General features: G+C 44.1%; 1 protein-coding gene across 3 annotated transcripts in view; it reads left to right on the top strand.

Annotated features, from left to right (window-relative positions):
* The first annotated feature begins 5,625 nt into the window (after positions 1-5,625).
* wnt5a (wingless-type MMTV integration site family, member 5a) overlaps positions 5,626-26,888 on the top strand; it is a 209,747-nt gene continuing 188,484 nt past the window's right edge. Inside the window, exons 1-5 of one of the 3 annotated variants that reach the window (XM_072472472.1) lie at positions 5,626-6,716; positions 14,264-14,368; positions 16,318-16,448; positions 17,774-18,021; positions 21,195-21,487. In XM_072472472.1, the coding sequence (XP_072328573.1) occupies positions 14,354-14,368; positions 16,318-16,448; positions 17,774-18,021; positions 21,195-21,487 (687 nt within the window). In that variant the 5' untranslated portion in view covers positions 5,626-6,716; positions 14,264-14,353. Of the gene's footprint in view, positions 6,717-10,482; positions 10,621-14,263; positions 14,369-16,317; positions 16,449-17,773; positions 18,022-21,194; positions 21,488-26,888 lie in introns of those variants that run through there. The other 2 variants (XM_072472473.1, XM_072472474.1) reach the window with 2 other exon arrangements.

The following is a 26,888-nucleotide window of genomic DNA, read 5'->3' on the forward strand; positions in this document are numbered from 1 at the left end:
ATTTCAGTGCCCTGTGCTGGGTGATGTGGATTTCAATGCCCTGTGCTGGGTGTTGTGGATTTCAGTGCCCTGTGCTGGGTGATGTGGATTTCAGTGCCCTGTGCTGGGTGATGTGGATTTTAGTGCCCTGTGCTGGGTGATGTGGATTTCAGTGCTCTGTGCTGGGTGATGTGGATTTCGGTGCCCTGTGCTGGGTGATGTGGATTTCAGTGCCCTGTGCTGGGTGATGTGGATTTCAGTGCCCTGTGCTGGGTGATGTGGATTTCAGTGCCCTGTGCTGGGTGATGTGGATTTCAGTGCCCTGTGCTGGGTGATGTGGATTTCAGTGCCCTGTGCTGGGTGATGTGGATTTCAGTGCCCTGTGCTGGATGATGTGGATTTCAATGCCCTGTGCTGGGTGATGTGGATTTCAGTGCCCTGTGCTGGATGATGTGGATTTCAATGCCCTGTGCTGGGTGATGTGGATTTCAATGCCCTGTGCTGGGTGATGTGGATTTCAGTGCTCTGTGCTGGGTGATGTGGATTTCAGTGCTCTGTGCAGGGTGATGTAGATTTCAGTGCCCTGTGCTGGGTGATGTGGATTTCAGTGCCCTGTGCTGGGTGATGTGGATTTCAGTGCTCTGTGCTGGGTGATGTGGATTTCAGTGCCCTGTGCAGGGTGATGTAGATTTCAGTGCCCTGTGCTGGGTGATGTGGATTTCAGTGCTCTGTGCTGGGTGATGTGGATTTCAGTGCCCTGTGCTGGGTGATGTGGATTTCAGTGCTCTGTGCTGGGTGATGTGGATTTCAGTGCTCTGTGCTGGGTGATGTGGATTTCAGTGCCCTGTGCTGGGTGATGTGGATGTCAGTGCCCTGTGCTGGGCGATGTGGATTTCAGCGCTCTTTGCTGGGTGATGTGGATTTCAGTGCCCTGTGCTGGGTGATGTGGATTTCAGTGCTCTGTGCTGGGTGATGTGGATTTCAGTGCTCTGTGATGGGTGATGTAGATTTCAGTGCCCTGTGCTGGGTGATGTGGATTTCAGTGCCCTGTGCTGGGTGATGTGGATTTCAGTGCCCTGTGCTGGGTGATGTGGATTTCAGTGCCCTGTGCTGGGTGATGTGGATTTCAATGCTCTGTGCTGGGTGATGTGGATTTCAATGCCCTGTGCTGGGTGATGTGGATTTCAATGCCCTGTGCTGGGTGATGTGGATTTCAGTGCCCTGTGCTGGGTGATGTGGATTTCAATGCCCTGTGCTGGGTGATGTGGATTTCAGTGCCCTGTGCTGGGTGATGTTCATATCAGTGCCCTGTGCTGGGTGATGTGGATTTCAGTGCTCCGTGCTGGGTGATGTGGATTTCAGTGCCCTGTGCTGGGTGATGTGGATTTCAGTGCTCTGTGCTGGGTGATGTGGATTTCAGTGCCCTGTGCTGGGTGATGTGGATTTCAGTGCCCTGTGCTGGATGATGTGGATATCAATGCCCTGTGCTGGGTGATGTGGATTTCAGTGCCCTGTGCTGGATGATGTGGATTTCAATGCCCTGTGCTGGGTGATGTGGATTTCAATGCCCTGTGCTGGGTGATGTGGATTTCAGTGCTCTGTGCTGGGTGATGTGGATTTCAGTGCTCTGTGCAGGGTGATGTAGATTTCAGTGCCCTGTGCTGGGTGATGTGGATTTCAGTGCCCTGTGCTGGGTGATGTGGATTTCAGTGCTCTGTGCTGGGTGATGTGGATTTCAGTGCCCTGTGCAGGGTGATGTAGATTTCAGTGCCCTGTGCTGGGTGATGTGGATTTCAGTGCTCTGTGCTGGGTGATGTGGATTTCAGTGCCCTGTGCTGGGTGATGTGGATTTCAGTGCTCTGTGCTGGGTGATGTGGATTTCAGTGCTCTGTGCTGGGTGATGTGGATTTCAGTGCCCTGTGCTGGGTGATGTGGATGTCAGTGCCCTGTGCTGGGTGATGTGGATTTCAGCGCTCTTTGCTGGGTGATGTGGATTTCAGTGCCCTGTGCTGGGTGATGTGGATTTCAGTGCTCTGTGCTGGGTGATGTGGATTTCAGTGCTCTGTGATGGGTGATGTGGATTTCAGTGCCCTGTGCTGGGTGATGTGGATTTCAGTGCCCTGTGCTGGGTGATGTGGATTTCAGTGCCCTGTGCTGGGTGATGTGGATTTCAGTGCCCTGTGCTGGGTGATGTGGATTTCAATGCTCTGTGCTGGGTGATGTGGATTTCAATGCCCTGTGCTGGGTGATGTGGATTTCAATGCCCTGTGCTGGGTGATGTGGATTTCAGTGCCCTGTGCTGGGTGATGTGGATTTCAATGCCCTGTGCTGGGTGATGTGGATTTCAGTGCCCTGTGCTGGGTGATGTTCATATCAGTGCCCTGTGCTGGGTGATGTGGATTTCAGTGCTCTGTGCTGGGTGATGTGGATTTCAGTGCCCTGTGCTGGGTGATGTGGATTTCAGTGCTCTGTGCTGGGTGATGTGGATTTCAGTGCCCTGTGCTGGGTGATGTGGATTTCAGTGCCCTGTGCTGGGTGATGTGGATTTCAGTGCCCTGTGCAGGGTGATGTGGATTTCAGTGCTCTGTACTGGGTGATATGGATTTCAGTGCCCTGTGCTGGGTGATGTGGATTTCAGTGCCCTGTGCTGGGTGATGTGGATTTCAGTGCCCTGTGCTGGGTGATGTGGATTTCAGTGCTCTGTGCTGGGTGATGTGGATTTCAGTGCCCTGTGCTGGGTGATGTGGATATCAGTGCCCTGTGCTGGGTGATGTGGATTTCAGCGCTCTTTGCTGGGTGATGTGGATTTCAGTGCCCTGTGCTGGGTGATGTGGATTTCATTGCTCTGTGCTGGGTGATGTGGATTTCAGTGATGGGTGATGTAGATTTCAGTGCCCTGTGCTGGGTGATGTGGATTTCAGTGCTCTGTGCTGGGTGATGTGGATTTCAATGCCCTGTGCTGGGTGATGTGGATTTCAATGCCCTGTGCTGGGTGATGTGGATTTCAATGCCCTGTGCTGGGTGATGTGGATTTCAGTGCCCTGTGCTGGGTGATGTGGATTTCAATGCCCTGTGCTGGGTGATGTGGATTTCAGTGCCCTGTGCTGGGTGATGTTCATATCAGTGCCCTGTGCTGGGTGATGTGGATTTCAGTGCTCTGTGCTGGGTGATGTGGATTTCAGTGCCCTGTGCTGGGTGATGTGGATTTCAGTGCTCTGTGCTGGGTGATGTGGATTTCAGTGCTCTGTGCTGGGTGATGTGGATTTTAGTGCCCTGTGCTGAGTGATGTGGATTTCAGTGCCCTGTGCTGGGTGATGTGGATTTCAGTGCTTTGTGCTGGGTGATGTGGATTTCAGTGCCCTGTGCTGGGTGATGTGTATTTCAGTGCTCTGTGCTGGGTGATGTCGATTTCAGTGCTCTGTGCTGGGTGATGTGGATTTTAGTGCCCTGTGCTGGGTGATGTGGATTTCAGTGCCCTGTGCTGGGTGATGTGGATTTCAGTGCTCTGTGCTGGGTGATGTGGATTTCAGTGCCCTGTGCTGGGTGATGTGGATTTCAGTGCCCTGTGCTGGGTGATGTGGATTTCAGTGCCCTGTGCTGGGTGATGTGGATTTCAGTGCCCTGTGCTGGGTGATGTGGATTTCAGTGCTCTGTGCTGGGTGATGTGGATTTCAGTGCCCTGTGCTGGGTGATGTGGATTTCAGTGCCCTGTGCTGGGTGATGTGGATTTCAGTGCCCTGTGCTGGGTGATGTGGATTTCAGTGCCCTGTGCTGGGTGATGTGGATTTCAGTGCCCTGTGCTGGGTGATGTGGATTTCAGTGCACTGTGCTGGGTGATGTGGATTTCAGTGCCCTTTGCTGGGTGACCACCCTGCTCTCCGCTCTCTCTTCCAATACATACACACTTCTGCAATTAGGAAAGTTTTGTTCTGAACACTGTGCACGTTTGATATGAATTCTGATGGCTGTTTGCAGATTTTCGCTGAGTTCAGTGGATCCCTCAGAAAAGTCAATAAGCTCGAACTGACAAGCCAGTAGTGAAAGGGGGGGGGGGGGGGTTACATCCTGTTTTCAGATAGCACTATAAACTGAACACAGATCCCTATTGTTTCCCTAAGGTAATCTACTTCCTAGCCGCCATTAAAACCGTTACTTCGATTAGAAACCTCTATTTAGTCTAAAGTATCACCCTCGTAATGGGCGGTTGCTGCCTTAAATGTGAGCCTTGGGGAGAAAGATGCCGCAATGCCGTCTCCCTCTGTCTCCCACACTCTCCGGATGGATGGCCGGCAGTAATTACAGCGTTGGAGCTGCGTTAGGAACTGAACGGCACTGAGGCAGAGAGAGAGCAGAGAATGAGACATTTCGATCCTGCCAATAAAAGATGAGAAGAAAACACAACGACTCTGTGGCTTTAACACTGAAGTCGGTTAGAGGAGACGGTGCCCAGTCTGAATTGTTAAAGCGGCTCTGTGTGTGTGTGTGTGTGTGTGTTTGTATACTGAGACTGCCGACCCTGATGTGATGGAATGAAAAAGTCAGGCGACACTTCACTGAAAGCAGCTCCACTGACTGTTCCCTCGGAACTTCATTTCTAACTTCCTGGATGTTGGGGAGATCAGTGTTGTGGGGCCAGCGGCGTTGGCTTGCTCACTCGTGCAGCCTCGCACCGTGAAATGGAGCTTTTATCTTCCCTAAAATAAGATGCCGAGAATAAACACGGGGGTTCTTTTTGTTGCCCTGCTGTTTATTGCAAGTAACATCGAACCAACTGTGGAGACACAGAATGGTTCTTTTTCCCCCCGCAGCTCTAACACGCTGGACAGTTGTAAACCTTGATTGGGGTTATGTATATGATTCATCTAAAGTCAAGGACGTCCGGCATATGCGGCCCTCGACCTCCTGTCCCCTACCCCAGCGACTTGGTCTGGTTTGTGTTTCCATCTCTCCTTTGCTGATTCAATCTGTCCGAATTTTATGAGCCTGGTGTTTTGCGGCAGGCTCTGTGTTAATGTCAGTGCCTCCCTGATGGATAAATCAGCATCTCTAACCATCAGCAATTTGATTCATAGGTAACTTAATGATTTCGAATTGTAAACGTATACCTACATCATCAAGCTCCATGTTGGCCTGGTATGCAAGTAAGACACACGGTTGTGGACACCTCTTTGTACATTGCTTATAGAGAGGGTAAAGGGGGCGCATTTCATTGTATTGCACCAGAAATATAAAACCATGGTTGCATGATTTAAAAAAAAAACACATCAGCAATAACACACATTCCTCGTTACGTTGGTTCGTAACAAACAAATAATTACCTGTTCACAATTTACACCCAATTGTCATTTGAGTGAAACTGTAAGCTCCATTCAGTATTGTTGTTGGTTTGCATTGTTCACTTTTAAATAGCTTCCAGTTTTATTTGCTGGGTGGAAAAGAAAACCCCTGCAAAATCATTTGAAATCAATACTTACACTCCGGGAAACATCCTTGGTTGAAGTTGCCCTGGTGGTGGGGGGTGGTGTTTGTGTGTGTGTGTGTGTGGGGGGGGGGGGGGGGGGGTTAACAATCCAGCTTTAAACAGAGCTCCCCCCTCCCCAAAGTGGGGTGGCCGAGCGGTACGGCGCATGCGCGCCCGCGGGAGGAGTCAAACTTTGGAGTTTAGGGGGAAGAGCCCAGAGTGGGAATGAGAGCTGGACAGGTGAGAGCGGAGACAGCCCCAGCGCCGGAGGAGTGAGCGAGGAGGAAGGCAGCTTCTTGTTGTGGATAATGATCCAGTGTGAATAGCGCAGCCCAGCCTGAGCTTGTGTGATTCCAGCCAGCCAGCCCTGCTCTCCCACTCTCTCTGCAGGACGCGAGTGGATTTATTTCTGTGAAGGGCTTGTTGCTGTTGCAAATCTAAAAGGGTGAAGCCGCAGAGAGGAGCTCAGGAAAATACTTCAGTGGCTGCAATCAGGGTGTGTGGGTGGGAAGGGGAAAAGACAGAACCACCCCCTCCTTCCCTCCCTCCCTCCACAAGCCTGGAAGCACATTCTTCACAGCACAGCCCTCAGAATGTCAGAAAGGACTTTTGAACCATGTCTGCCAGACTCTTTGCTCTCCGCCAATTCGGTCTGCTAACAGCTCGGAAGGCTCTGGAGATAATACAGCTGCCAGGGGTCGAGCAAACTCTTGAGTTGGACTTAGAAAAAGGAAACCTTCGCGAAGTTTGCCTGTTAGAAACCTGTGCCAGCGGAGATCAAGAGTGTGTGTGAGTGTGTGTGTGTGTGTGGAGGGGGGGCTGGCTGGGTGAAACACTAGGAGTTTATTGCTGACGATCTGGCCAAAGGCATTTTGTTCTTGAATATTTTATTTCTTCCAAAGTGTTTCCGCACATCACGCCCACAGTTTGTTAGGAACACTAATTATTTCTATTACAGATGGACATTGTTGTAAATAGCCCTCATTCTTCTGAAGAGAAATCGTGGCGGTATTCTCCGCTCGCATCAGTTAAAAAGGGAATGCTGCTGAGACGCTTAATTCATTGATCCGGGTTTAAACAATTCGACCTGAAAGCCAATTTTCATCGTGTTGATGCTGGGAGCCCTCCTTACGCCAAGGACAACTCGTGCTCAACCCGTTTCATGCTTTGGTGAGAGGGATCAAGACGTTAAGCACCAGATCACCGCAGAGGAATTACCTGCCTGATATTGTGATCTTGGATTACTCGGTGACCACGTTGCCAAAGAAATATGGGGGTAGGTCTGTCTTGAGACTGCAGCATCACCCGTGGCTCGTTTGTAGACGGAGATGTACATGTTGTTACTGTTTTCTTAAAAAGGGACTCCCTTGTGTAAGCGTCCACTAGCTGTGTGAGTAGTGACCATTTCTAACATCGGGTGTAGCAGTGAACTAATATTAGGCTGCACAAGTACGTGTGTTGCTTCTAAGTTTAGCCAGGAACCTTGCTTCTTGCTTCAGGACGGTGTACTGCTGATACAAAGTGGCTTTTATAAGTTGCACCCGGTCAGATTGCGACTGAGACGCCATCTGAGAGCTTGATGTAACTTTGAAGCGCTCACTGATATCAACTCAGGGGATGCAATGGTTCTTTATTTTAATTTTAACTACTTTTTTATGAGAGATAGGATGTATAACAATAACATGACTCGAAGTCCATTGAAGAACCCGTTCCAGTTTGACTAAACATGCCCATTGAGCAGTGCAGGTATCGCTGTACACGCAGTGTGTAAATGTCCCACTTCTCCTCTTGCATGCCAAGTATTTATTCATGACGTGCAAACACGGAGTGTGCGCTTAATTACATTTTAAATATTTGAAATGTTACGGATAGGTTTTTTTTCGATCTGTGTGGGTTTGGAGCTAACTGTCCTGCCTCCAAACGGCGTATAGCCCCATCTAGTGGGCAATGGCCTTCGTGCCGTAGCCTCACGCTTTAAAAAAGTATTTCTCGAGTTAATCTTTTTAAGTTCGGCATAATTCCAAGTGAGAAGCCAAAGAACGCTCAAAAAAAAAAATTCAAAATGTCACAGTTAACATTAAAACGCCAACTGGATTGTATCCTAACGAGGCGAATCTCAGACATAGAAACTTACTCCCTCCAATGAGACATCAGTTTGAAATTAGTGGCGATTTTAAATCACGTTTTAAGGAGCTCCTGTGAGATTCGGGGGGGGGGGGGACACAACGCCACCAAACTGCTCCCATGTAGTGATTCCTAGTTTTTCAACATGCCCATCGCTGCCGAGACAGCAACAGTCCGCGACTAGAACGAATAAGATTTGATTTACAGCTTGTTAAATTCACGATTTTAATCGCCAAAGAAAATCCATCCGTCCGCTAGTCTCAGATGACCAGTGGAGTTGAAGACTTGTTAACCCCAAGTTGCTGACCCCGGCCGTGCAGCGGGTGGAATTCTGCGATTCGGGGGGTTTGGCAAAGAATGACAAAGAAAACTGCATCTGTTCAAAAGCCGGGGTATTTAAAACTAGAGCAAAAGTTTGACCAAGCTGGCAAATAGCAAGGCCCGGATTTTTTAACAGTTTCGGATAAAAATGAAACGGGCGCGTTTGGAGGTGGTGCATTCTGACAGCGGTACAAAGGGCTTTCACAAGACTGCACGGAAATAAAATAATTTAGCTAGAAACGCAAAGATTAAAATGCAGGATTATCTTAGTCTGCGCCCATCGCGAGGCTGGAATTCCACATTTATCAGGAATTATGTCTAAACACTGACTGACTGCTCAAACAGTCGGTTGCACTAAGCGGAATGAAGGGCTGGGCAGAATTGATCATTCGCACTATTGTCGCAATGGTACTTTCCAGAACAATTGAGACTCTCTGCCTTTCGGACATTGAGGTCGTTTTGTCTTTTAAGGCTTCCGGGTGATTACGAATTTAACGCCAACGACTTGAACAAAAACAGAATAAAGCAATGATACAGATTCTCGCTCCCACTCCCCAAACTCTTATTTATAGACACGGGGCGAGTTTAAATTTAAACTATGTATGATTTCAATCGGATGTTAACCTCTCCAATGACCTTGATTTGTTAAATTCGCCGACTCACTTTGAACGGGCGTTGTACATACACAAAATAATCCCACATCTCTAAAATTAGAGGGGTTTAGGCGTGAGTGGGGACGGGTCTTTTTGGAAGTGGCGAGTTGCTCTCCCTTGGGTGGAGAAAGAAGAGATCTTGTTAACAGGAGTCGTTTACAAGCGAATGGTAGTCCCGAGTCTCTGAAGCAGTAAACTAGTGTTATTGGGGGCGGGGATGGGTGGGTGCGTCAATGGAATCGATAGGCTATCTGATCAGAAATAGAGCAGGAATAACGTGCTGTAATTGGCTGGCGTTCCTGAATCCCTCGAGGAGAAGGAGGCACTAACATGGAGGGGCGGGGGAGATAAGGACAGAATACAAGATTGCTGGCGTTGCAACAGGGTGAATGTCAATAACTGCGAGCTGTGGGAGTGTAATGTTGGGAGGGGGCAGGTACTCTGCTGTTGGAAGAGAGTTTGGGAGTGGATGTTAGTGGGCGCGGCAAACTCTCTTGTCTTTGGCACTTGTGTTATTGGTGATGGCTATCTTGTCTCAAACTCCCCCCACCCCCCCCCACCCCAATCACCACCATCATAAATTGGAAAACACATGCAATGCCCAACAGGATTCTCTTGGTGGCAATTGTATGCTTCAGAATAATTTCTCCAAAAGACGTGTTCAAACAAAAAAAAACTGATTTTGTGTTTCCTGTCGGCCAAAATTTAATCGCATTTCTGAATTAATTTTAATAAATATTATTGTCTCGACTTATAACAACACTTGAGACTTGTTTTGTTTTGTAAATGTAAATACATCACATCCCACTGACTGCTTCTGGTTCCTTAACTGTTTTTATTTAAATTCTGACTGTTCAGTCAAAAGTGACAGGCTGTAACTTTGTAGAAAGGTATGTACGAGAAATGTTTAGTCTCATAAAACAGCTAAAACGATAAACGGGGAGAGAGCGTTCTAAAATGCATATCGAAAGGAGTGCTGCATATGTTGAAACGGGCTCTACGTTTGGGCGGTGGAAAGAATGCAATGTGACAAGTATGCTGTAGCAGTTACAGATAGATTTTTGAAAACCGTACCTCCGTTCCGGCCGTGTGACAGATCTATTTGATCCAATGCAACCCGCTCCCCAACCTTAAAACATAGAAGTTGAAAGTGAAAAAACCCTGCTCAATTTGGAAGTGCCGCAATTGAGTTGAATTCGTCAGACTGACAGTTATCTTTTCAATTCATCTTGGTGATCCGGCTGTGCAAACTATCCCGGTGTCACACAAGCGGGAAGTGAGCAGTGAGTGCCGTCTCCGGCCCCCACTGGATTTGAGGTGCTTCGTTTTTGGAGGTGTCTCCTCCCTCTCCCCCGCTGGTTCGTTCCAGGGGAAAGGGAGCCCCCGTGTGTTGAACACACCGACGTCTGGAGTCCCAGCCCCAAGCTGATTTCGAAAGTCTTTACCACTTCGACGGGAAGTTGGGGCGGGGGGGGGGGGGGGGGGGTTTAGGTTCCACACTTTTTTTAAAAACTAAATTTCTTGCAGCCACCGATTTCTTATTCAAATCCTCCTGCCTTCGTTTGACGTGTGAATTAAATGATTCAGACCGAACACAAATCCCGTCCGATTCTCTCTTTCCCCCCCCCCCCCAGTGAACGTTCCTCTGCCGGTTCCATTTCTAGGGTTTGTGGTTTTGCAATAATCACCCATTTCCAAAGAGCGAACGAATGAACGAAATGACTGTCACGAAAATGTCACTAAATACCCCACAGGATGTCCTTTGAAAACCTCCTGCATAAAACCACCACATGAATACGGTTGAATTCACGTCTCTTATTTTGATCGTTATCATATTAATCGTATTACGGAAGTAAAGTTTGAATCGCGAGGAAACCTCATCCACTCTCTGCGCGTTGCGGTGCAGCCGTCTGCCCGAGCTGTGCAAAGCGGTAGCTGGCTGGAAACCGCACTCAGTTAGTTCCTCTCTATAAATTCATAGCTGAGCACCTCAGGTTTCCCGGCACCAGTTCCTCGGGAACATAGAGGATGGTTTTGATGTTGCTCTTCAATTTGGCTTTGGACATTGGAATTTTCAGATAAGTAAGTGTAACTGGAGACAGGTTTAGTGATAAATGAACAGGCTGTGACATCTCGGTGATTGATGCGTGTGGCTATCAGGTGAAGTTGCTCTGTGCTCCATCATGTTTGGGAACCGGGACAGGGCGAACTCGGTGAAGATGTTTGGCCGACTGGCTATGTCACCGCCTTCCCCTCTCTCTGCAACCCTTTTCTGGGGAGAAAAGGAGGCATCAATGAAAAACTGATACTGTTTGCATTTTAAGAATTATAAAAAGCTAGCAGAAAGGGGATGTGCAGATAGCTTTAATTTAACAGTAGCAGCGGCAGCATGAAGACACCAGTTCCTGCGGTAGTCCGTGGCTTGTAGTGATAAATGTTTCCTACTCCACAATGAAACCGATGACTGTTTAAGACATCTTATCTGAACCATATAGGTGTAAATAATTCTTCGCTAGATGCCTTGCCTGTCAATCAGTGTTGTCATTCCCCTCTGGTCCGAATGTGGAAACCGGGGCGTTGGAAGTGCTTCGGAGTGTATTCTGCAACCTCCACCCAGCTGATGTGATTGGAGCAGTTTCCTGTTTAAATATTTTTGCTTTGCAAAGATATTTACATAACTTTTTGATGCTCTCCGAACATATACTAAGTGCACTTAGGACATTTTATATAAACAAATATTGTGACTACGAGCGGTAGTGCACTTATCTTGCATTGATTATCATCAAACAGCTAGAGAAGGCCGGTTGACTCTGTAGAATCCTATCATCTGTTAATGTATCAGGTTGCAGTCTGAATATTTCAGTGATAAAACATAAAAAGCAGCACAGGGCCCACAAAACACGTTATCTCGCGGACGAAACACTGGAATTTAACGTGAACCGCGCCGCTCACTCAAAAAAAATCAAAGGGCCCCAGTGAAATTGGATTTATTTTTCTATTACCATCTCAAACCCCCGTTACCATGAGCGGGATATGAACCCGGGGGGCCGGATATTTCATTCCATGCTCAATTTTTTTACGTTTCATGTTTTATTTTTTGTTGAACCACAATGTCAGTTTGCCACAAAACAACTTGTTTCTCTTCAGGGTGAGTTAGTTTGTTAAAAGTGTTGGTAAAAACATATTCATGCTGTAAGGTAAAAGTGGTTAGCTCAATTGCGTCAGGTCAATTTTAATCTTAATGCTTCAAATGATTAAATTGACCTTCGTCATTGCGATCAAAGGCGGATAATATTTGCTTTTTAACGTCAATTGTATGTAGCTGCTAATCAATCCTATCATTTTAACAGCATATCTGTCTGTATGATCGCACAGTTTGCGTTACTCCCCAATTTAAATGGAGTTTCCCCGCAGCAATCAAAACTAGGTTTACACTGACTAGGCTGTATTAGTTAATGGCTCGAAGCCTTCACATAATCTGTAGGTTTAAAGTTCACACTTGATTTCGGAAATTATTTCGAGGAGCTTTCTTCAGAAATAATGGAAGCGTTTGAAGCTTTATTGTGGTCAACTACTTACTACCTTATGGCGCAAGTGATGCATAGAATTTGTACGCATAGAATTTGTCCCTCAAAACGAAGATCCTCTCAAGATTTGAAACATTAAAAAAAAACTTTCTGTTTCTATCCAGGTTCAGTACCAGCTGATTAAATATTTACACCTTGCTGTCCAGTCGCTTTTTGTAAATACCTCCATAAGCAAGCCCTTTCGCTGGGATTAGTTGCTGCGAAAACCGTTGTCTCCCAGAATCCATTCTTAATAAACTTTTGAAATCTTGACCCAGTGCGATATTTTAACACCCATACAAAATACAATACCTCAATTTCAGCACTTTAGACGTAATGCTATTGACATTTCTAATATTTCAAATGCCAAATTTCAATATTCACTTCTCTTATCATTAGTGAATATGGTGGATAAGTGAAGAAATAAGAGAAATGCTGCTGACAAATGTTTAAACTTTCCACGCGCGTTATTATTATTGTTCATTTTGCACAGGGGGAGGACAGGAACACCTGCCCCTCAGAAGAAAGAAACCAGTTCATGCATTGTTGTCCAAGTTTCGTTGACCTGCAAATAGTATCTGGAAAGTGGATGGGGAAGTGCCAATGAATTTTGGACGCAAACGACTTGCCTTTACGTTTACCTTGGAGGAGAATCTGATAGAGAGGTTTACAACAATGTTATTCTTAGATAGGTTAATCTTTCGTGGCACACGAGATCGCTTCTTGGTCCAAATGAAAGTTACTCGGAATAGACTTGGATAAATCCTGCATGCTAGTGGAAGGAACAAAATATCTCATCCCCACTCTTAAATAGCTTTCTATAATGCTTGGCAATATTCAGAGTGTACCTGTTGTCAGCAGCTATTTGCTGCATAGCTTCTCGATACAGATTGAACCAAGCCAGGCGGCATTGTAAAATGATATGAGGCATAACGTACCCGTTTGAATCCATGGATGTTACTGATGGTTTAATGAAAAAGTTCATCTAATATTCTTCATGGGTTAAACTGAAAGCTGATTTCCAGGGCGGCAGTTTCAAGAGATGTTTGAAATTGAGAGATAATTTTGAAGAGGCAGGCACTCACCCAGTTACCTTAATATTCAATATTATACCAGATGAGGGCATGTTTAAAATAGGCGAGGTTAATTATTTAGCCGTTGGTAGAATGGAAATTAATATATTGGCAAACCAATGTTCTGTCTGAAGCTTGTGGGAATGTATAAGCTATATTAACTTTAATATACTAAGAGAAACGTGTTGATAAATGGGCGAGATGAGTGCAACCAATTTCATTATTCAAAATCCTATTACAACCTCAGGTACCCATGACAGACTGAGAAGGAAGGCTACCAGAAACGTTTATTCTGAATGTGACGCCATCGTGTCCATGTTTTACTTTAATAGTAGATGCATATTAATGTCCTTCCCAGTTAACGGGCTGATTCTTGCTAAACCTGCACGGCTGCATTGCCCTGTCGCATTTCAAGATTGTTCAGCATATATTGGCAGTAAGTCTCATATTTTTACACGCCAGAAGTAGAACTCGTAGATCAATGCAATCATATCCGCGTGCATAGATCTGGCAAGCAAGCTAAATATTTGACTTTGCAAGTGGATCGCAATTCACTGCTGCTCCAATCCACTTGTTTGCTCAATGGGAGTGTGTTTTTTTTAAAAAGCTGAAACCCAAACATTCGAAATGTCATGGAGATATTGCAGAAAGCCCCTCTGCGTTCGATTTTAACATGCTTGCAAAACTGATTTGCGTTTTGTGCAGCCCTCAGATGGGGAGGATGACAAAACGCCCGCTGCCGCCCGCCAGAAGCAGAATGAGATGTTAGAATATGTGAATTGCCCGATGAAAACTTATGTCCAACAATTTGATATCACGCTCCGCCAATGTGCAACTCCAGTAGAACTAGTACAGTCTGAAATTGGAAACATGTAGGAAGCTGGGCTGGAAATTTGAAAGGGTCTTTAATTTATGGGCGCGGTGCAGTTCTTATTTAGGATTTGAAAAAAAAGTTAGCTACACTGCAGCCTGGTAACATAGAGAACAGATGTTTCTATGGTCGGATTTGATTAAACATTGGTGACGGAAGCATTTATATGGCGTTGGAGAAAATAAAATACTTTCGAAATTTCATACTTTTGACAGTTTACTCGGGGTCGACAAAGTGCAAGGAATAAACTAATCATGAAACTAACCAAACCCCCTCAAGTTTTGGCTTAACTTCGCACTAGCCAGATGTATTTTTTGGGGGTGAGTACTTTGTCAATAAGATTACTTTGTTCCAACATTGCCAAATGTAAAGGGTTGTTTAGAGAATTGCGCTCTCTGTTTGATGTTTGTGTTTTGGATACAGTGCATGCTGTGGATTGGAACCGCCTGGTTTAGCTGCAGCGGGAACGTTGACTTGATTTCTATTGTGTCCGACTGCTGGATTTGGGGGGGCTGTTAACATAAATGATTCTCTGTTATAGAAGGCAGGGCAGATTGTATTTGCGAAAGTGTGCGCGTAATTCTGATTCGCAACCTTCACATTTGTGCACGAGATTATAAACCAGTCTGCAGGGGAAAGGCATTGAATTGGAAACTTCATTTGATGCCCCTTCACTGTCAATGCGGCAGCAAATTCTCGAAGGATGGTCCTTCAATGGACGTGTTCTCAATTACTAGCATTCCCCCTGCACATCCCAGGGATTTCTTTAGGGTGTGACGTGTTCGCACGGTAGAGTTAATAAAATTATTTGCTGGGCATTTATTTTCGAGAGAGGTAATAATCTGTATTCACCACCATAGACGCATTCCACCCCCCCCCCCCCCCCACCCCACAAATCTTATCTACGATGGATAGTGATGCTGGTTGACATTCCCTATTTTCAATTTGTTTTAAATCGTTTGGGGGGAAAATGTTTGAAGATTTTCCTAGGTAGTTGTCACCTGTCAGTGAAGTGTTTCGTCCCGAGGCGGGGGACACCCTGCCTCAGTTGAGGCAGGATTTCAAGTCTTCCTCATATTAACCCAGACTGCTTGTGTCAATGGAATTCAAACCTTACAAAATCTCATGTGTAATTCGTCGATCTTCAAACAAAAATATGATCAGATCCTTAATTGACTATCAGAATTCGTTAGTGAAATGTTAAGCTGAGGCAATATACTCACCCAGATGTGGTAATGTAATTTGTAGCCTTCCTTAAACATTTAAGGGACCACGCGATTATGGTAATTAACTCAATATTTAAAATAAAACACACCTATTTAATCTCTTGCTATCAAATCAAGCGGCGTCTTTCTTAATGCAGCCCCGCTACTTGTTCACAGCGGGCTAATGATTTCAGTCCTGGAGAAGACACTTCTCTTCAGTCCGGGCTCCCAACTCATTTTGGATCAATTCCCCCAGCCGGTCTAACTTGTAACGGCCAAGATGTAAAACGGACCTCTGAAGGGCAGTGCCGACCGACATTGAAGCACAATTATTATTTGAGAATGATTTCCATGTCAGCATTATGGACATAGCCCTTCCGCCAACCATGTTTTTAAACTCCAACCCCAAACTAGGAGTTACCACCTCTTGGCAAATATTTACACGTAAATCATCACCTCCATTGAGAATCATTTAGGAGACCCTTTCGTTTGGTTACTTTGGCTTTATGTCAAAACTATTAAATTAAGACATCCCTCTGCAGGACCAGCTTCGCAAATAGGGCAGAGGATGGTCCATGACTTGTAATGTTCACTTGTATCATAGACTTTTCAGAATGGCATCAACTTTCCACAGTTACAGAGCCTACTTTGCCTAACTATGGTTTATTAATAATCCAGTTCAGCTAATATTGCTGCTGGATCAGGTCACGCTAATAACGTTTCCTGCCCAGAATATTGCGCCCCTTGCTTACCTCGCTGAGGCGTTACAGCAACTTTATAACCGAATGATGTTTTTTTTAAGACTATCTTGTCTGGACTGCAATTGCCCGTCAATTACAGTGATTCAAACACATCTGGTAAATTATACCAGATGTTTGCGAGCTCGTGTAATTGATGGTCAGCCAATAGGAGATTAGAGATGGTCCTTGAACGTAAGGAGCCACCTTTTCACCTAAAGTTAGGCGTTAACATAATTGTGTTGCTCGTCATAATTCTTGTGGACCTTTGCCTGTACCCTCCCCGGCTTCCTTGATGTGCATTGGGCTCTGATTTATGTTGTGCAGAGTGGAGGAGAGACAGTGCAAGGAGCGGTTTACTCAGCGTTGAAAAGTGCGATGGCCTGGAGATACCTGCTGGTCACCGCCACCCTCCTATCGGGCTGCAAACAGGTCCTAGTGGAAGCAAGCTCCTGGTGGTGAGTTCCACACTTTTCAAATGGAATATGCGTTTCTTATAAACGTCATCGATTCATAGTCTGAGCTGCATCATTATGGGGCAAACCCGTTCAAACACTCTGGTGTTATCGATGTATTTACATATGTACACTATATGTCAGTACAAAGTCCGTCCCTGTACATTTATCTCGGTATAGTGTTCCCTTCAGCGGGTTCTACCTAGCAAAGAACATTCATTTCCTGGTCCTGATAGATATGTAATATATATGTAAATGGGTGAATCCAGTCTCCCATTTCCCCAAAGTGTCCATCCACATGGAGAACATTTGGAAAGCGCTCTGTCTGGAGTATTAAGGTGGCTGATGTGGCAATGTGGAGGACGCGTTGCATTCTCGAAATATCTTGAGACAAAAGATATAAAAGTTGCGGGTTTGGGGGGGGGGGGGGGGAACTTCAAAGTATTTGACAAAATGAAGGGATTCCCTTGTGCAGGCGAATTTTTCCACTGCTATGCTCTTAGTAATTCTGCCACATCAGGGAAGTGAATTCCTCTTGAGCGAGACATTTCTACCCCTCTGTTGTAACTTCACGGTAGAGTTATAGAAATAAATGACCTGTGGTGGGATAGTCATTCAATTTCAAATTTCGCCATGTCTCCCCCCCCCCTCCCAGCTTGTCAAAAGAAGTACCAGTTAACTAATAAAAGTGAACAAAGCTTTATTACTTAACACAGCTGGTAACCCACTTGCAACATGTTTGTTTAGAGCTGATTTGCAACAATCGCCTTAGATGTTCTGAGAGTTGGTTATTTCTGTTGCACACATGACTTGATAGCGTTAAATCAGAACAACCATTACTGGCTGCAAGAAAGTGGATTTAAGTCGAGTTAATTTAAGTAATTCAATCTGAACGGTGAAAAGACTGCTGAGGTTTGTTTCTATGTTCGTTAATGCCTTGCCCTGTTGCGCCAAATCCACTCTTGAATATTACAGCTGTTGTTCTTTTTCCACTCAAATGGACGTAAACAAGGATATTTGAGAAATAAAAATGGTTCAGCAGCACTTTCTAATGATTAAAACATATTTAATTTTTAAATGTTTAATATTTCTTTTCCGCCAACTGGGACAATTTTCACTTTCTTCCTAAAGACGATATCCTGAATGATGTTAGTACTTTGTCTCCACCATTTGTTGTCTCTCCCTTGTGGACCTCATATAGAGTATGATCCCACCGCCCCACACTTTCATTTAGCTCTATGTTTGGAAGTCTTCCTTTGAAACAGTTGAAATGACGATGAATGGCGATGACATCTTTTACCAACTCTTTTTTTCCTCCCCCACTTCAGGTCTTTAGCCATGAACCCCATTCAAATACCAGAGGTGTACATTATAGGAGCCCAGCCTCTGTGTAGTCAGTTGGCTGGGCTTTCTCAAGGCCAGAAGAAACTTTGCCAGTTGTACCGGGATCACATGCAGTATATTGGAGAGGGCGCCAAAACTGGCATCAAGGAATGCCAACATCAATTCAGACACCGACGGTGGAACTGCAGCACAGTGGATAACACGTCCGTCTTCGGCAGGGTCATGCAGATAGGTACATTTCCCCCAAAAGAATGCATGCTGTGTTAGATTTTGTAGTTTGTGGATACACGTGTATATATTGACATCTGTTTGCATTTCTTTCATTGCACTACTGAAATATACAAATTGACACATCTTACATCTGTTTGTTCACAGTCCCTGTTACTTCTTTGCTTAAATTTCCTGAAGCCTTTCCATTCTTATTAAGAAGCTTGCTTTTTATTATTTTTCTTTTAAAGCATCTGATACATTTGTGTCATCAATGACTAATTTATTTTCACTTCAAGTCCTGTGTGAAAAAAAAATCTTAATGACAGCAACTCTTTATTAAAACAAAAATAGAGCAAAACAGGTAAAGACATAAATTGACTACAAATAATGGGCCACTATACTTAAAGTAAAACAACAAAATTAGATATCATCAGGCAATTTCAAATATTCCACTTGGTGACAGACCTCGTCAAATATAAATTGCAGTTAAATTGTGCTACTGCTCTTAAGATTGATCTGTGCCAAGTATAGATTGTAGCCAGCGAGACACATGTTACATTGTTGGTTAGCATATCACACCATCATTGTCAGGATACATCTTTACATGTGCATGTGCAGAGTTTAGCTCCTTGATGGTAAAAGTATTAATATTTACACAGTCTGGATAGATATGCCGAGTTTACTAGTGGTTAAAGGCACACATTAGCTAAACAAATAGAGAAATACGCTTTATGGTTTAATTTTGTTTTTTTAAACCCAATCTTTTCAATATGATTGACTTCATCAAACATGTGGATTCTGTGTATCTTTCACAACTTGATGGGGGCATGTTGAAATTTGTTGCAGTGGCACAGTTGCAATGGATAAAGACTGTGGTTTGATGACAGCTCAGTCTTCATCTGGCTTCGAGTTGGCTTTGGGCAGACCACATCAGGAGAATAGGCATGCTCAAACTGCCAAAGATTTAGATTATTTTTTTAAAAATAGGATTTTAAAAAATGTATCATGCAAACATATGCATCTGTTTACTCTTCAAGTTTGCTAACTTGATTCTATAATTCAATTCAATACATATCCCTAAATCAACATTACTAAAAGCAGATTATCTGGTCATCACCGCATTGCTGTTTGTTGGACTGCTGCATTTCCTACATTAATACAGTGGCAACGCTTCAAAAGGCGTAACTCATTGACTGTAAATTGCTTTGGGATGTCCCAAGGTCATGTAAGGCACTATATAGATGCATGTCTTTCTTTTTTAAGGTACGACAAGATTAACTTCTCGTCTCAAAGTACTGTCATGGACCAAGTTGCATGTTCAAGGCAACTTTTATCCTAATTTACCTCAGCATCATTATTCCTGTAGAAACTACATTTTAGCAGCACCTTCAGTCATGGGCAGGGATTGCGTTCTTCCCACTTTCAGTTGTAGTTCACCTATCGAGCTTTGACCAGTGTCCAATGGCACCACATATTTAGTTTTTTGATGTATTTTAAACTGCAATAACTTCAGTTCCTGTTTGTGTTTTAACACAAACTGGAGACCAGTTAAAAAACATGATCTGGTGAAAAATCAGAACAAATATTACCATTGCTCAAGTACAAAAGCTGATTTAATGACTGAGTATCGTTTCACGTCTGTTTCTGTATACTTTGTAATGTTACTTTTTTATTACTTTCCTCTTTTGCTTTAGCCTTAGCTATTGCATGGCCTCACTGGCAAGGTGCCTCGGGGCTAATTACTTTCCAGCTTTGGCCTGCTGAAAACCAAAGGATCCAGCTTGCTTTCAAGTTGCATGCATCCACCCAGAAGCTTTTGTGGCCTCTTTGCACTTCTTCTGCATTTGATCCTCATGTGGCCTCTTTCAGCCCTTCTCTACCCAGCAGACAAGCTCTTTTAGTTACCACTAGGTTACCACTCTTAAATACATTAAAGAATATTCAGTGATGCAAAGCATTAAAACGAATAGTGTTCTCAAACAGACCCTGATTGGCTGATTTGTGAAAGGCCAATAGGTTTGAGTGAGAACTTGAGCAAAAAACCTCTTAAAACTGGCACAATTCTGAGCGCATTTTGCATCTGGATCTCTATTCTACATAGAAACAGAGAAAATAGGAGCAGGAGGAGGCCATTTGGCACTTTAAACCTGCTCTGCTATTCATTATGATCAGGACTGATCATCCAACTCAATAGCCTAATCCCACCTTCCCCCATATCCTTTTATCTCCTTCACCCCAAGTGCTATATTTAACTGCTTCTTGAAAACATACAATTATTTGGCCTCAACTACTTCCTGCGGCAACAAATTCCACAGACTCACCAGTCTCTGGATGAAGAAATGTCTCCTCATCTCTGTCCGAAATGGTCTACCCTCTTCAGACTGTGACCCCTGGTTCTGGACACACCCACAATCTGGAACATCCTTCTTGCATCGTCCCTACAAAAGCAATGCTTGTTATTTTTAAAGGATTTTCAGAACAAGATTACAAATAGCTCCGTTAGATTCTATTTTCCATTTTTCATTGTCTTAATTCCGCAAGAAGATCTAGGTTAGAGCATTACTTGCTACCAGAATCAGAGAATCTCTATAGTGCAGAAGGAGGCCATTTGGCCCATCGATCTGTGCTGACCCTCTGAAAGAGCACCCTGCCTAGGCCCATTCTCCTGCCCTATCCCCATAACCCCACCTAACCTGTACATCCCTGAACACTAAGGGGTAATGTTATCATGGCCAATCAACCTAGCCTGCACATCTTTGGACTGTGGGAGGAAACCGGAGCACCCGGAGGAAACCCATGCAGACATGGGGAAAATGTGCAAACTCAACACAGACGATTAGCCAAGGTTGGAATTGAATCCGCTTCCCTGACGCTGTGAGGCAGCAGTGCTAACCACTTTGCTGCCCACAGTACTCTAGAAATAATCAACATAATCTTAAATGTCTGCAGATCCCTACTATAATCCATTTGAGAGAGTCAGGTATGTAGCGCCAGTTTAGCAGGGTAGTTTCTTCTCATTTGGGTAAGATGCGAAGTGTGCGATTATTTCATCTTTCCAACTACTGAGAGCCTTCTGGGTCTTTTACAAAAGGCCACGATAATATGTAGGAACTAGGTTTACAAACTGAGTTTCAATGCGTTTTTTAAAAACACAAAGTGACTCATTTACTCTTCTGCGTTGATATTCTCCATTAGGAAGCCGAGAGACTGCTTTCACCTATGGGATCTCTGCTGCTGGAGTGGTACATGCAATCAGCCGGGCTTGTCGTGAAGGGGAGCTGGCCACATGTGGTTGCAGTCGTGCTGCACGGCCCAAGGATTTGCCACGTGACTGGCTGTGGGGTGGCTGTGGAGATAATGTAGAGTATGGCTACCGCTTTGCAAAGGAGTTTGTGGATGCCAGGGAGAGGGAGAAGATCTACCAGAAAGGAACATATGATAGTGCCAGGACATTCATGAACCTGCATAACAACGAAGCTGGAAGAAGGGTAAATTGATTTTTCATACTTGGAATTTATTTATGATATAAAGATCAGACAGTAATATTCTGAAGACATATCCATTCATATAATTTTTCTCATCCTTTGATTGTTCATTTAAAAAATTGGCGACAAATAATTGTGTTTTTCACAAATACTTGTGGCCGATTTTAGAATGCCCTAAAATATCAATTCTACTCGGTGGGTAGCCACTAAGTCAAGAAATGAGAGGATCAAGCCCCAATTTAGGGCTGACCCTTCAGTGTGGTATTGAGGGGATGTTACATTGCCGGAAGTTCTGTCGTTCAGGTGAGATGTTAAACATTGCCTGATTGTTAACTAAGGAAAAGGTAGGGCCTGTCAGAAATGTACATGGTGACTTGTGGGTTGATTCAGAAGATGTGGGCGTGGTTCTCAATGAGTACTTTGTCTCTGTCTTCACTAAGGAGGGGGATGATGCAGGCATTTTATTTAAAGAGACGTGTGAAATATTAAATACAATAAGCACCGTGTGAGAGGAAGTACTGGAGGGACTTACATTGTTGAAGGTGGATAAATCACCAGGGCCAGGTGGATTGTATCCCTGGCTGTTGAAGGAAGCCAGGGAGGAAATAGCGGATGCCCTGAGGATCATTTTTCAATCCTCACTAGATACAGAGGATTGGAGGTCTGCAAATGTTGTACCATTATTTAAAAAGGGTATGAGGGATAAGGCTAGGAAAATATAGGCTGATCAATCTGACTTCAGTGGTAAGCAAATTATTGGAAACAATTCTGAGAGACAGGATAAACTGTTAATTAGAAAGGCATGGATTGATCAGGGATAGTCAGCATGGTTTTGTTAGGTGCAGATTGTGTCTTCACAACTTAATGTAATTTTTTGAGGAAGTAGCAAGGAGGATTGATTAGGATAGTGCAGTGGATATTGTCTACATGGATTTCAGTAAGGCATAAGACCATAAGACACAGGAGCAGAATTAGGCCACTCGGCTCATCGAGTCTGCTCCGCCATTCAATCATGGCCGATATTTTCTCATCCCCATTCTCCTACCTTCTCCCCATAACCCCTGATCCCCTTATTAATCAAGAACCTATCTATCTCTGTCTTAAAGACACTCAGTGATTTGGCCTCCACAACCTTCAGCGGCAAAGTGTTCTACAGATTCACCACCCTCTGGCCGAAGAAATTCCTATGATACAGTCCCACGTGGCAGTCTGGTCAGAAAAGTGAGATCCCATGGGATATAGGTGGTGGGTTGGAACCAAAATTGTTTCAGTGACAGGAATCAAAGGGTAATGATTGGTGGATGTTTTTGTGAATGGAAAACAATTTCCAGTGGTAGTCCACAGGGCTCAGTGTTGGAGTCCTTGATGTTTGTTGTATATATTCATGATTTAGACTTAAATGTGGGTGGCATGATTAGGAAATATGCAGGTGACACAAATGGTTTGGCTGAGTGGGTAGAGAAGTAACACATGGAATTCAATCCAGAAAAGTGAGAGGATATGCATTTGGGGAGGGAAAAAAAGCAAGGGAAGTCTGAGATTTTGGAGTGCATGTCCACAGGTCCTTGAAGGTGGCAGGACAGATGGACAAGGTGGTCAAGAAAGCATATGGAATGCTTTCCTTTATTAGGCCCCTTGCCTGAGGTGTGATCCTCAGGTTAAATCACCACCAGTCAGCTCTCCCCCTCAAAGGGGAAAGCAGCCTCTGGTCATCTAGGGACTATGGCGACTTTACTATATATTCCCTAATTGCCCTCAGGAAGGTGATGGCGACCACCTTTTTGTCTATAACTGAGCGGATTGCGAGGCCATATGAGATTGACTCATTTAAGAATTGACCAATTTGCCTGGGTCCGGAGTCACATATAAGCCCAGCCAGGTAAAGATGGAAGATTCTCTTCCCTACAGGGTGTAAGTGAATGAGGTGTGTTTTTACAAAGAAATTTATTGTTCCATGATCACCATTATTAATGCTAGCTTTAATTCTGGATTTATTTAATTGAATTTAAATTCCCCAGCTGTTGTGGTGGGATTTCAACCTATGTCTCTGGATTACTTGTTCAGTAACATAATAACTTTGCTACTGTACCCCTTATGTCAGATGTAGAGCACAATCTACTCTGCCCCTACTCTGCGCTGCACCCTTGATAGTTTTTTTTTGTTGGGAGAGGAGTCTTTACTGGAACTTTTCTGACTTCTGACACCCTAATTTTCAGGCTGCTCCTGTGTTTAATTGAATTTTTTTGTCGATTTGAGAATGCAAGTAATTTGCTGAGTTGGAAATTTTTAATTTTCCCTGCTTGAGTTGTTGACAGCGTGAGATTAAACAATGGCCATTTCAATGTTTGGTGAAAGATTTTTTAGAATTTCATGAGGTAGATTATTTTATCCACGTTATTTTTGTTCAGAATTCTAATGCAATTATTCATATAATGGCTCTTAGGGTTGGAATATGTGAAGAAATGGTAAAACAAACCTGTGTGTCTAGCAGTATTCTGTGTATTCCAAGACCGTAGAAACTAATGTAGTCTGGTATGTTGCTGATTCCCAATTTCCAAAAGAGAATGAAAGAGCTGCAAATAGTTATAATGCAACATAGCTTCATCACTGGCTTGATCTACCTGCTCTGTGTGGACAAACTTGAATTGATTTTGGCAGGAACAGAATTTGCTCAAGTTTGAATACATGGAATATTAGAATTGTTTTTACATTTTCCTGTGATCCATTCCAAATAGTTTATAGCTTGTCTCCATGGGCACTAATGCATATAGTCAGCAGTCTAAAAATTGAGTCTAAAACCGACAATGACAGGCATAATCCTTGGAAGTGAGTTATGGTCCAGTGCTAATAAAGTAAACACAAGGCTCACTTGAGTGACTTGTCATAATAGTAGTTTTTTAAACTATGTTCGTAGACATAATTTTCTTTCCTATACTTCTACCCATTCATACCTAAATTATGCTGGTAAGTCCAGTGGCTGGAAACTTGTCATTGAGACAAAAGGTTAGAACATCTTATTTCTGTGTCTCTTTGCAGCACTGTACCATATCTAAAATTCTCAGGCCTTAAATTTCTTATAAAGTGAATGGTACAATGCTGAACAAATTCATATATTTAAAATTAAAATGAGCACAAAGGGCCAATTGTACAAAATTGTGCATATCAAGAGGATGTCTAAACCTTCGAGTATATATATTGGAAAGTTAGGCATACAAGCTTGACTATTGCCTGTTCATTCTGGATGGAAATCATGGACTGTATATATAGGATTTCCTAAAATGAGCTCCTGCAGAAGTAGCTGCACATGTGCATTCAAATTCCAGCATGTAAGTTTGAGAATTTGAATTGTGTATTTTTAAAATCTGGTAATAGAAGGAAGGTATCTGTAAAATCTGTTACGATGCTGACAAAGCTGTCAAGATTGTTTAAATATGCAGCTGATTGACTAATATCCTTTTGGGAAGAAAATCTACCACCTTTACCCTCTTTGGCCCAGGGCATCAGTCCCCCACTAATTGTGTTTGGTTCTTCAACACCCTCTCAAGTGGTCTAGCTTACCACTCTGTTGTAGTGAACCACTACAAAGAATACTTTCACCACACAGATGCAGAAGTTAAAGAAAGCAGCCCACCATCCTCCTCTCAGGATATGTGAGGAAGGGCAATACGTGTTTGCTAATGATACTCGCGTCCTGAAACTGTTGAAGATTCCTGCTTGGAGTAAATATCTGTAAAATGAATCCCCACATTCAAAATATGTAGATCTGTTTAGAAATTAACATTAAGTGGCAAAATTGCTCCCCTCTAAATAATACATGACACAAATGTGTAGAGCCTTGACACTTTGGATATTTTACAAATTTAGTCTTTCTCTGAAACCTTCAGGCAAAATGATTTCCTGTATCTCTTTCAAGCTAGTATATTCAGCGAAACAATAGGTTATTAATGTTAAAGTTGATATTGTAAACAGTTTTAGGATGAAATTGCACTGTAGGATAGTAGTATATTAACATTAAAGTTTATACGAAATTTGTTTGTCCAATACTTGAATGGAGATGCTAACCCATTTGAAAGCCTTTTTACCAGCCAGTAAACAGCTTAGATTGTGTATATTACTTTAGTTGCCTTATAGAAAATGAAAATGAAATGAAAAGAAAATCGCTTATTGTCACAAGTAGGCTTCAAATGAAGTTACTGTGAAAAGCCCCTAGTCGCCACATTCCGGCACCTGTTCGGGGAGGCTGGTACGGGAATTGAACCGTGCTGCTGGCCTGCCTTGGTCTGCTTTAAAAGCCAGCGATTTAGCCCAGTGTGCTAAACCAGCCCCTACAATCATAGATAGATACAATCAAATCGTTCTTACCATGAAATGGCATCAAAACCATGAGTTGTTGTTACTGGCAAATAAACTTGTTGGCAGCCCTAGTTATTTAATAGCATGTAAATAAGTAAACTCCACTGTGTTGTTGTCAGAGTTAAGGGGCGGAGTTTAGCAGACCCGTTCACCCCGGGCGTAAATCCCATTATGGCCGCAATATCCCGCGCGATGGCTATAATCGGATTTGCGCCAGTGCGATCTCAGTTTGAGATCTTCCCCGCCCTTCACCGCTGACATGATAAGATCATATCCAGAAATTGCATAAACCTGATTTCCATAATTTTAAATACATTAACATCTATTTGCCGGTCTTGACGGCGTAATAACCAGCCACGCCTTAGCCTTCCACCCGACATGATGTCATGCCAACGCAAATCACTACTGTTTTATTCGATAACGTAAACCAGTTGTGATGACCATGCCGGGGGCACAGATTGGCAGTACCAGTGTGGGCCTTCTGATAGAACCATGGGGGATGGGGGTAAAGTTTCCCATACGTGTGTGGGAGAGCCTGATGGTTGATAGCCGGGGGGGGGGGGGGGGGTGAATGCATTTGTTGGAGGGGGGAAATTGTGAAAGGGGATGGGGTCAGTGCTAGTGAGGGTGGTTGCCCCAATGCCAGTGGAACTGGGGGGTAGGTCGGGCCACACTGATGCTTCCATGGCAGAATTACCCGTCTGCATGTGAGGGTTGAGGAGTATTTCACCTGTGTGGGGGGGGGGGGGGTCCCGATATCCGTGAGCGGGGCTATATCATAGATTATCATAGAATTATCATAGAATTTACAGTGCAGAAGGAGGCCATTCGGCCCATCGAGTCTGCACCGGCTCTTTGAAAGAGCACCCTACCCAAGGTCAACACCTCCACCCTATCCCCATAACCCAATAATCCCACCCAACACTAAGGGCAATTTTGGACACGAAGGGCAATTTATCATGGCCAATCCACCTAACCTGCACATCTTTGGACTGTGGGAGGAAACCGGAGCACCTGGGTGCGGGGGTGGGGGGTGAATGCATTTGGTGGA

The sequence above is a fragment of the Scyliorhinus torazame genome, chromosome 13 (genome assembly GCF_047496885.1).
Source record: "Scyliorhinus torazame isolate Kashiwa2021f chromosome 13, sScyTor2.1, whole genome shotgun sequence".
Lineage (NCBI taxonomy): Eukaryota > Metazoa > Chordata > Chondrichthyes > Carcharhiniformes > Scyliorhinidae > Scyliorhinus > Scyliorhinus torazame.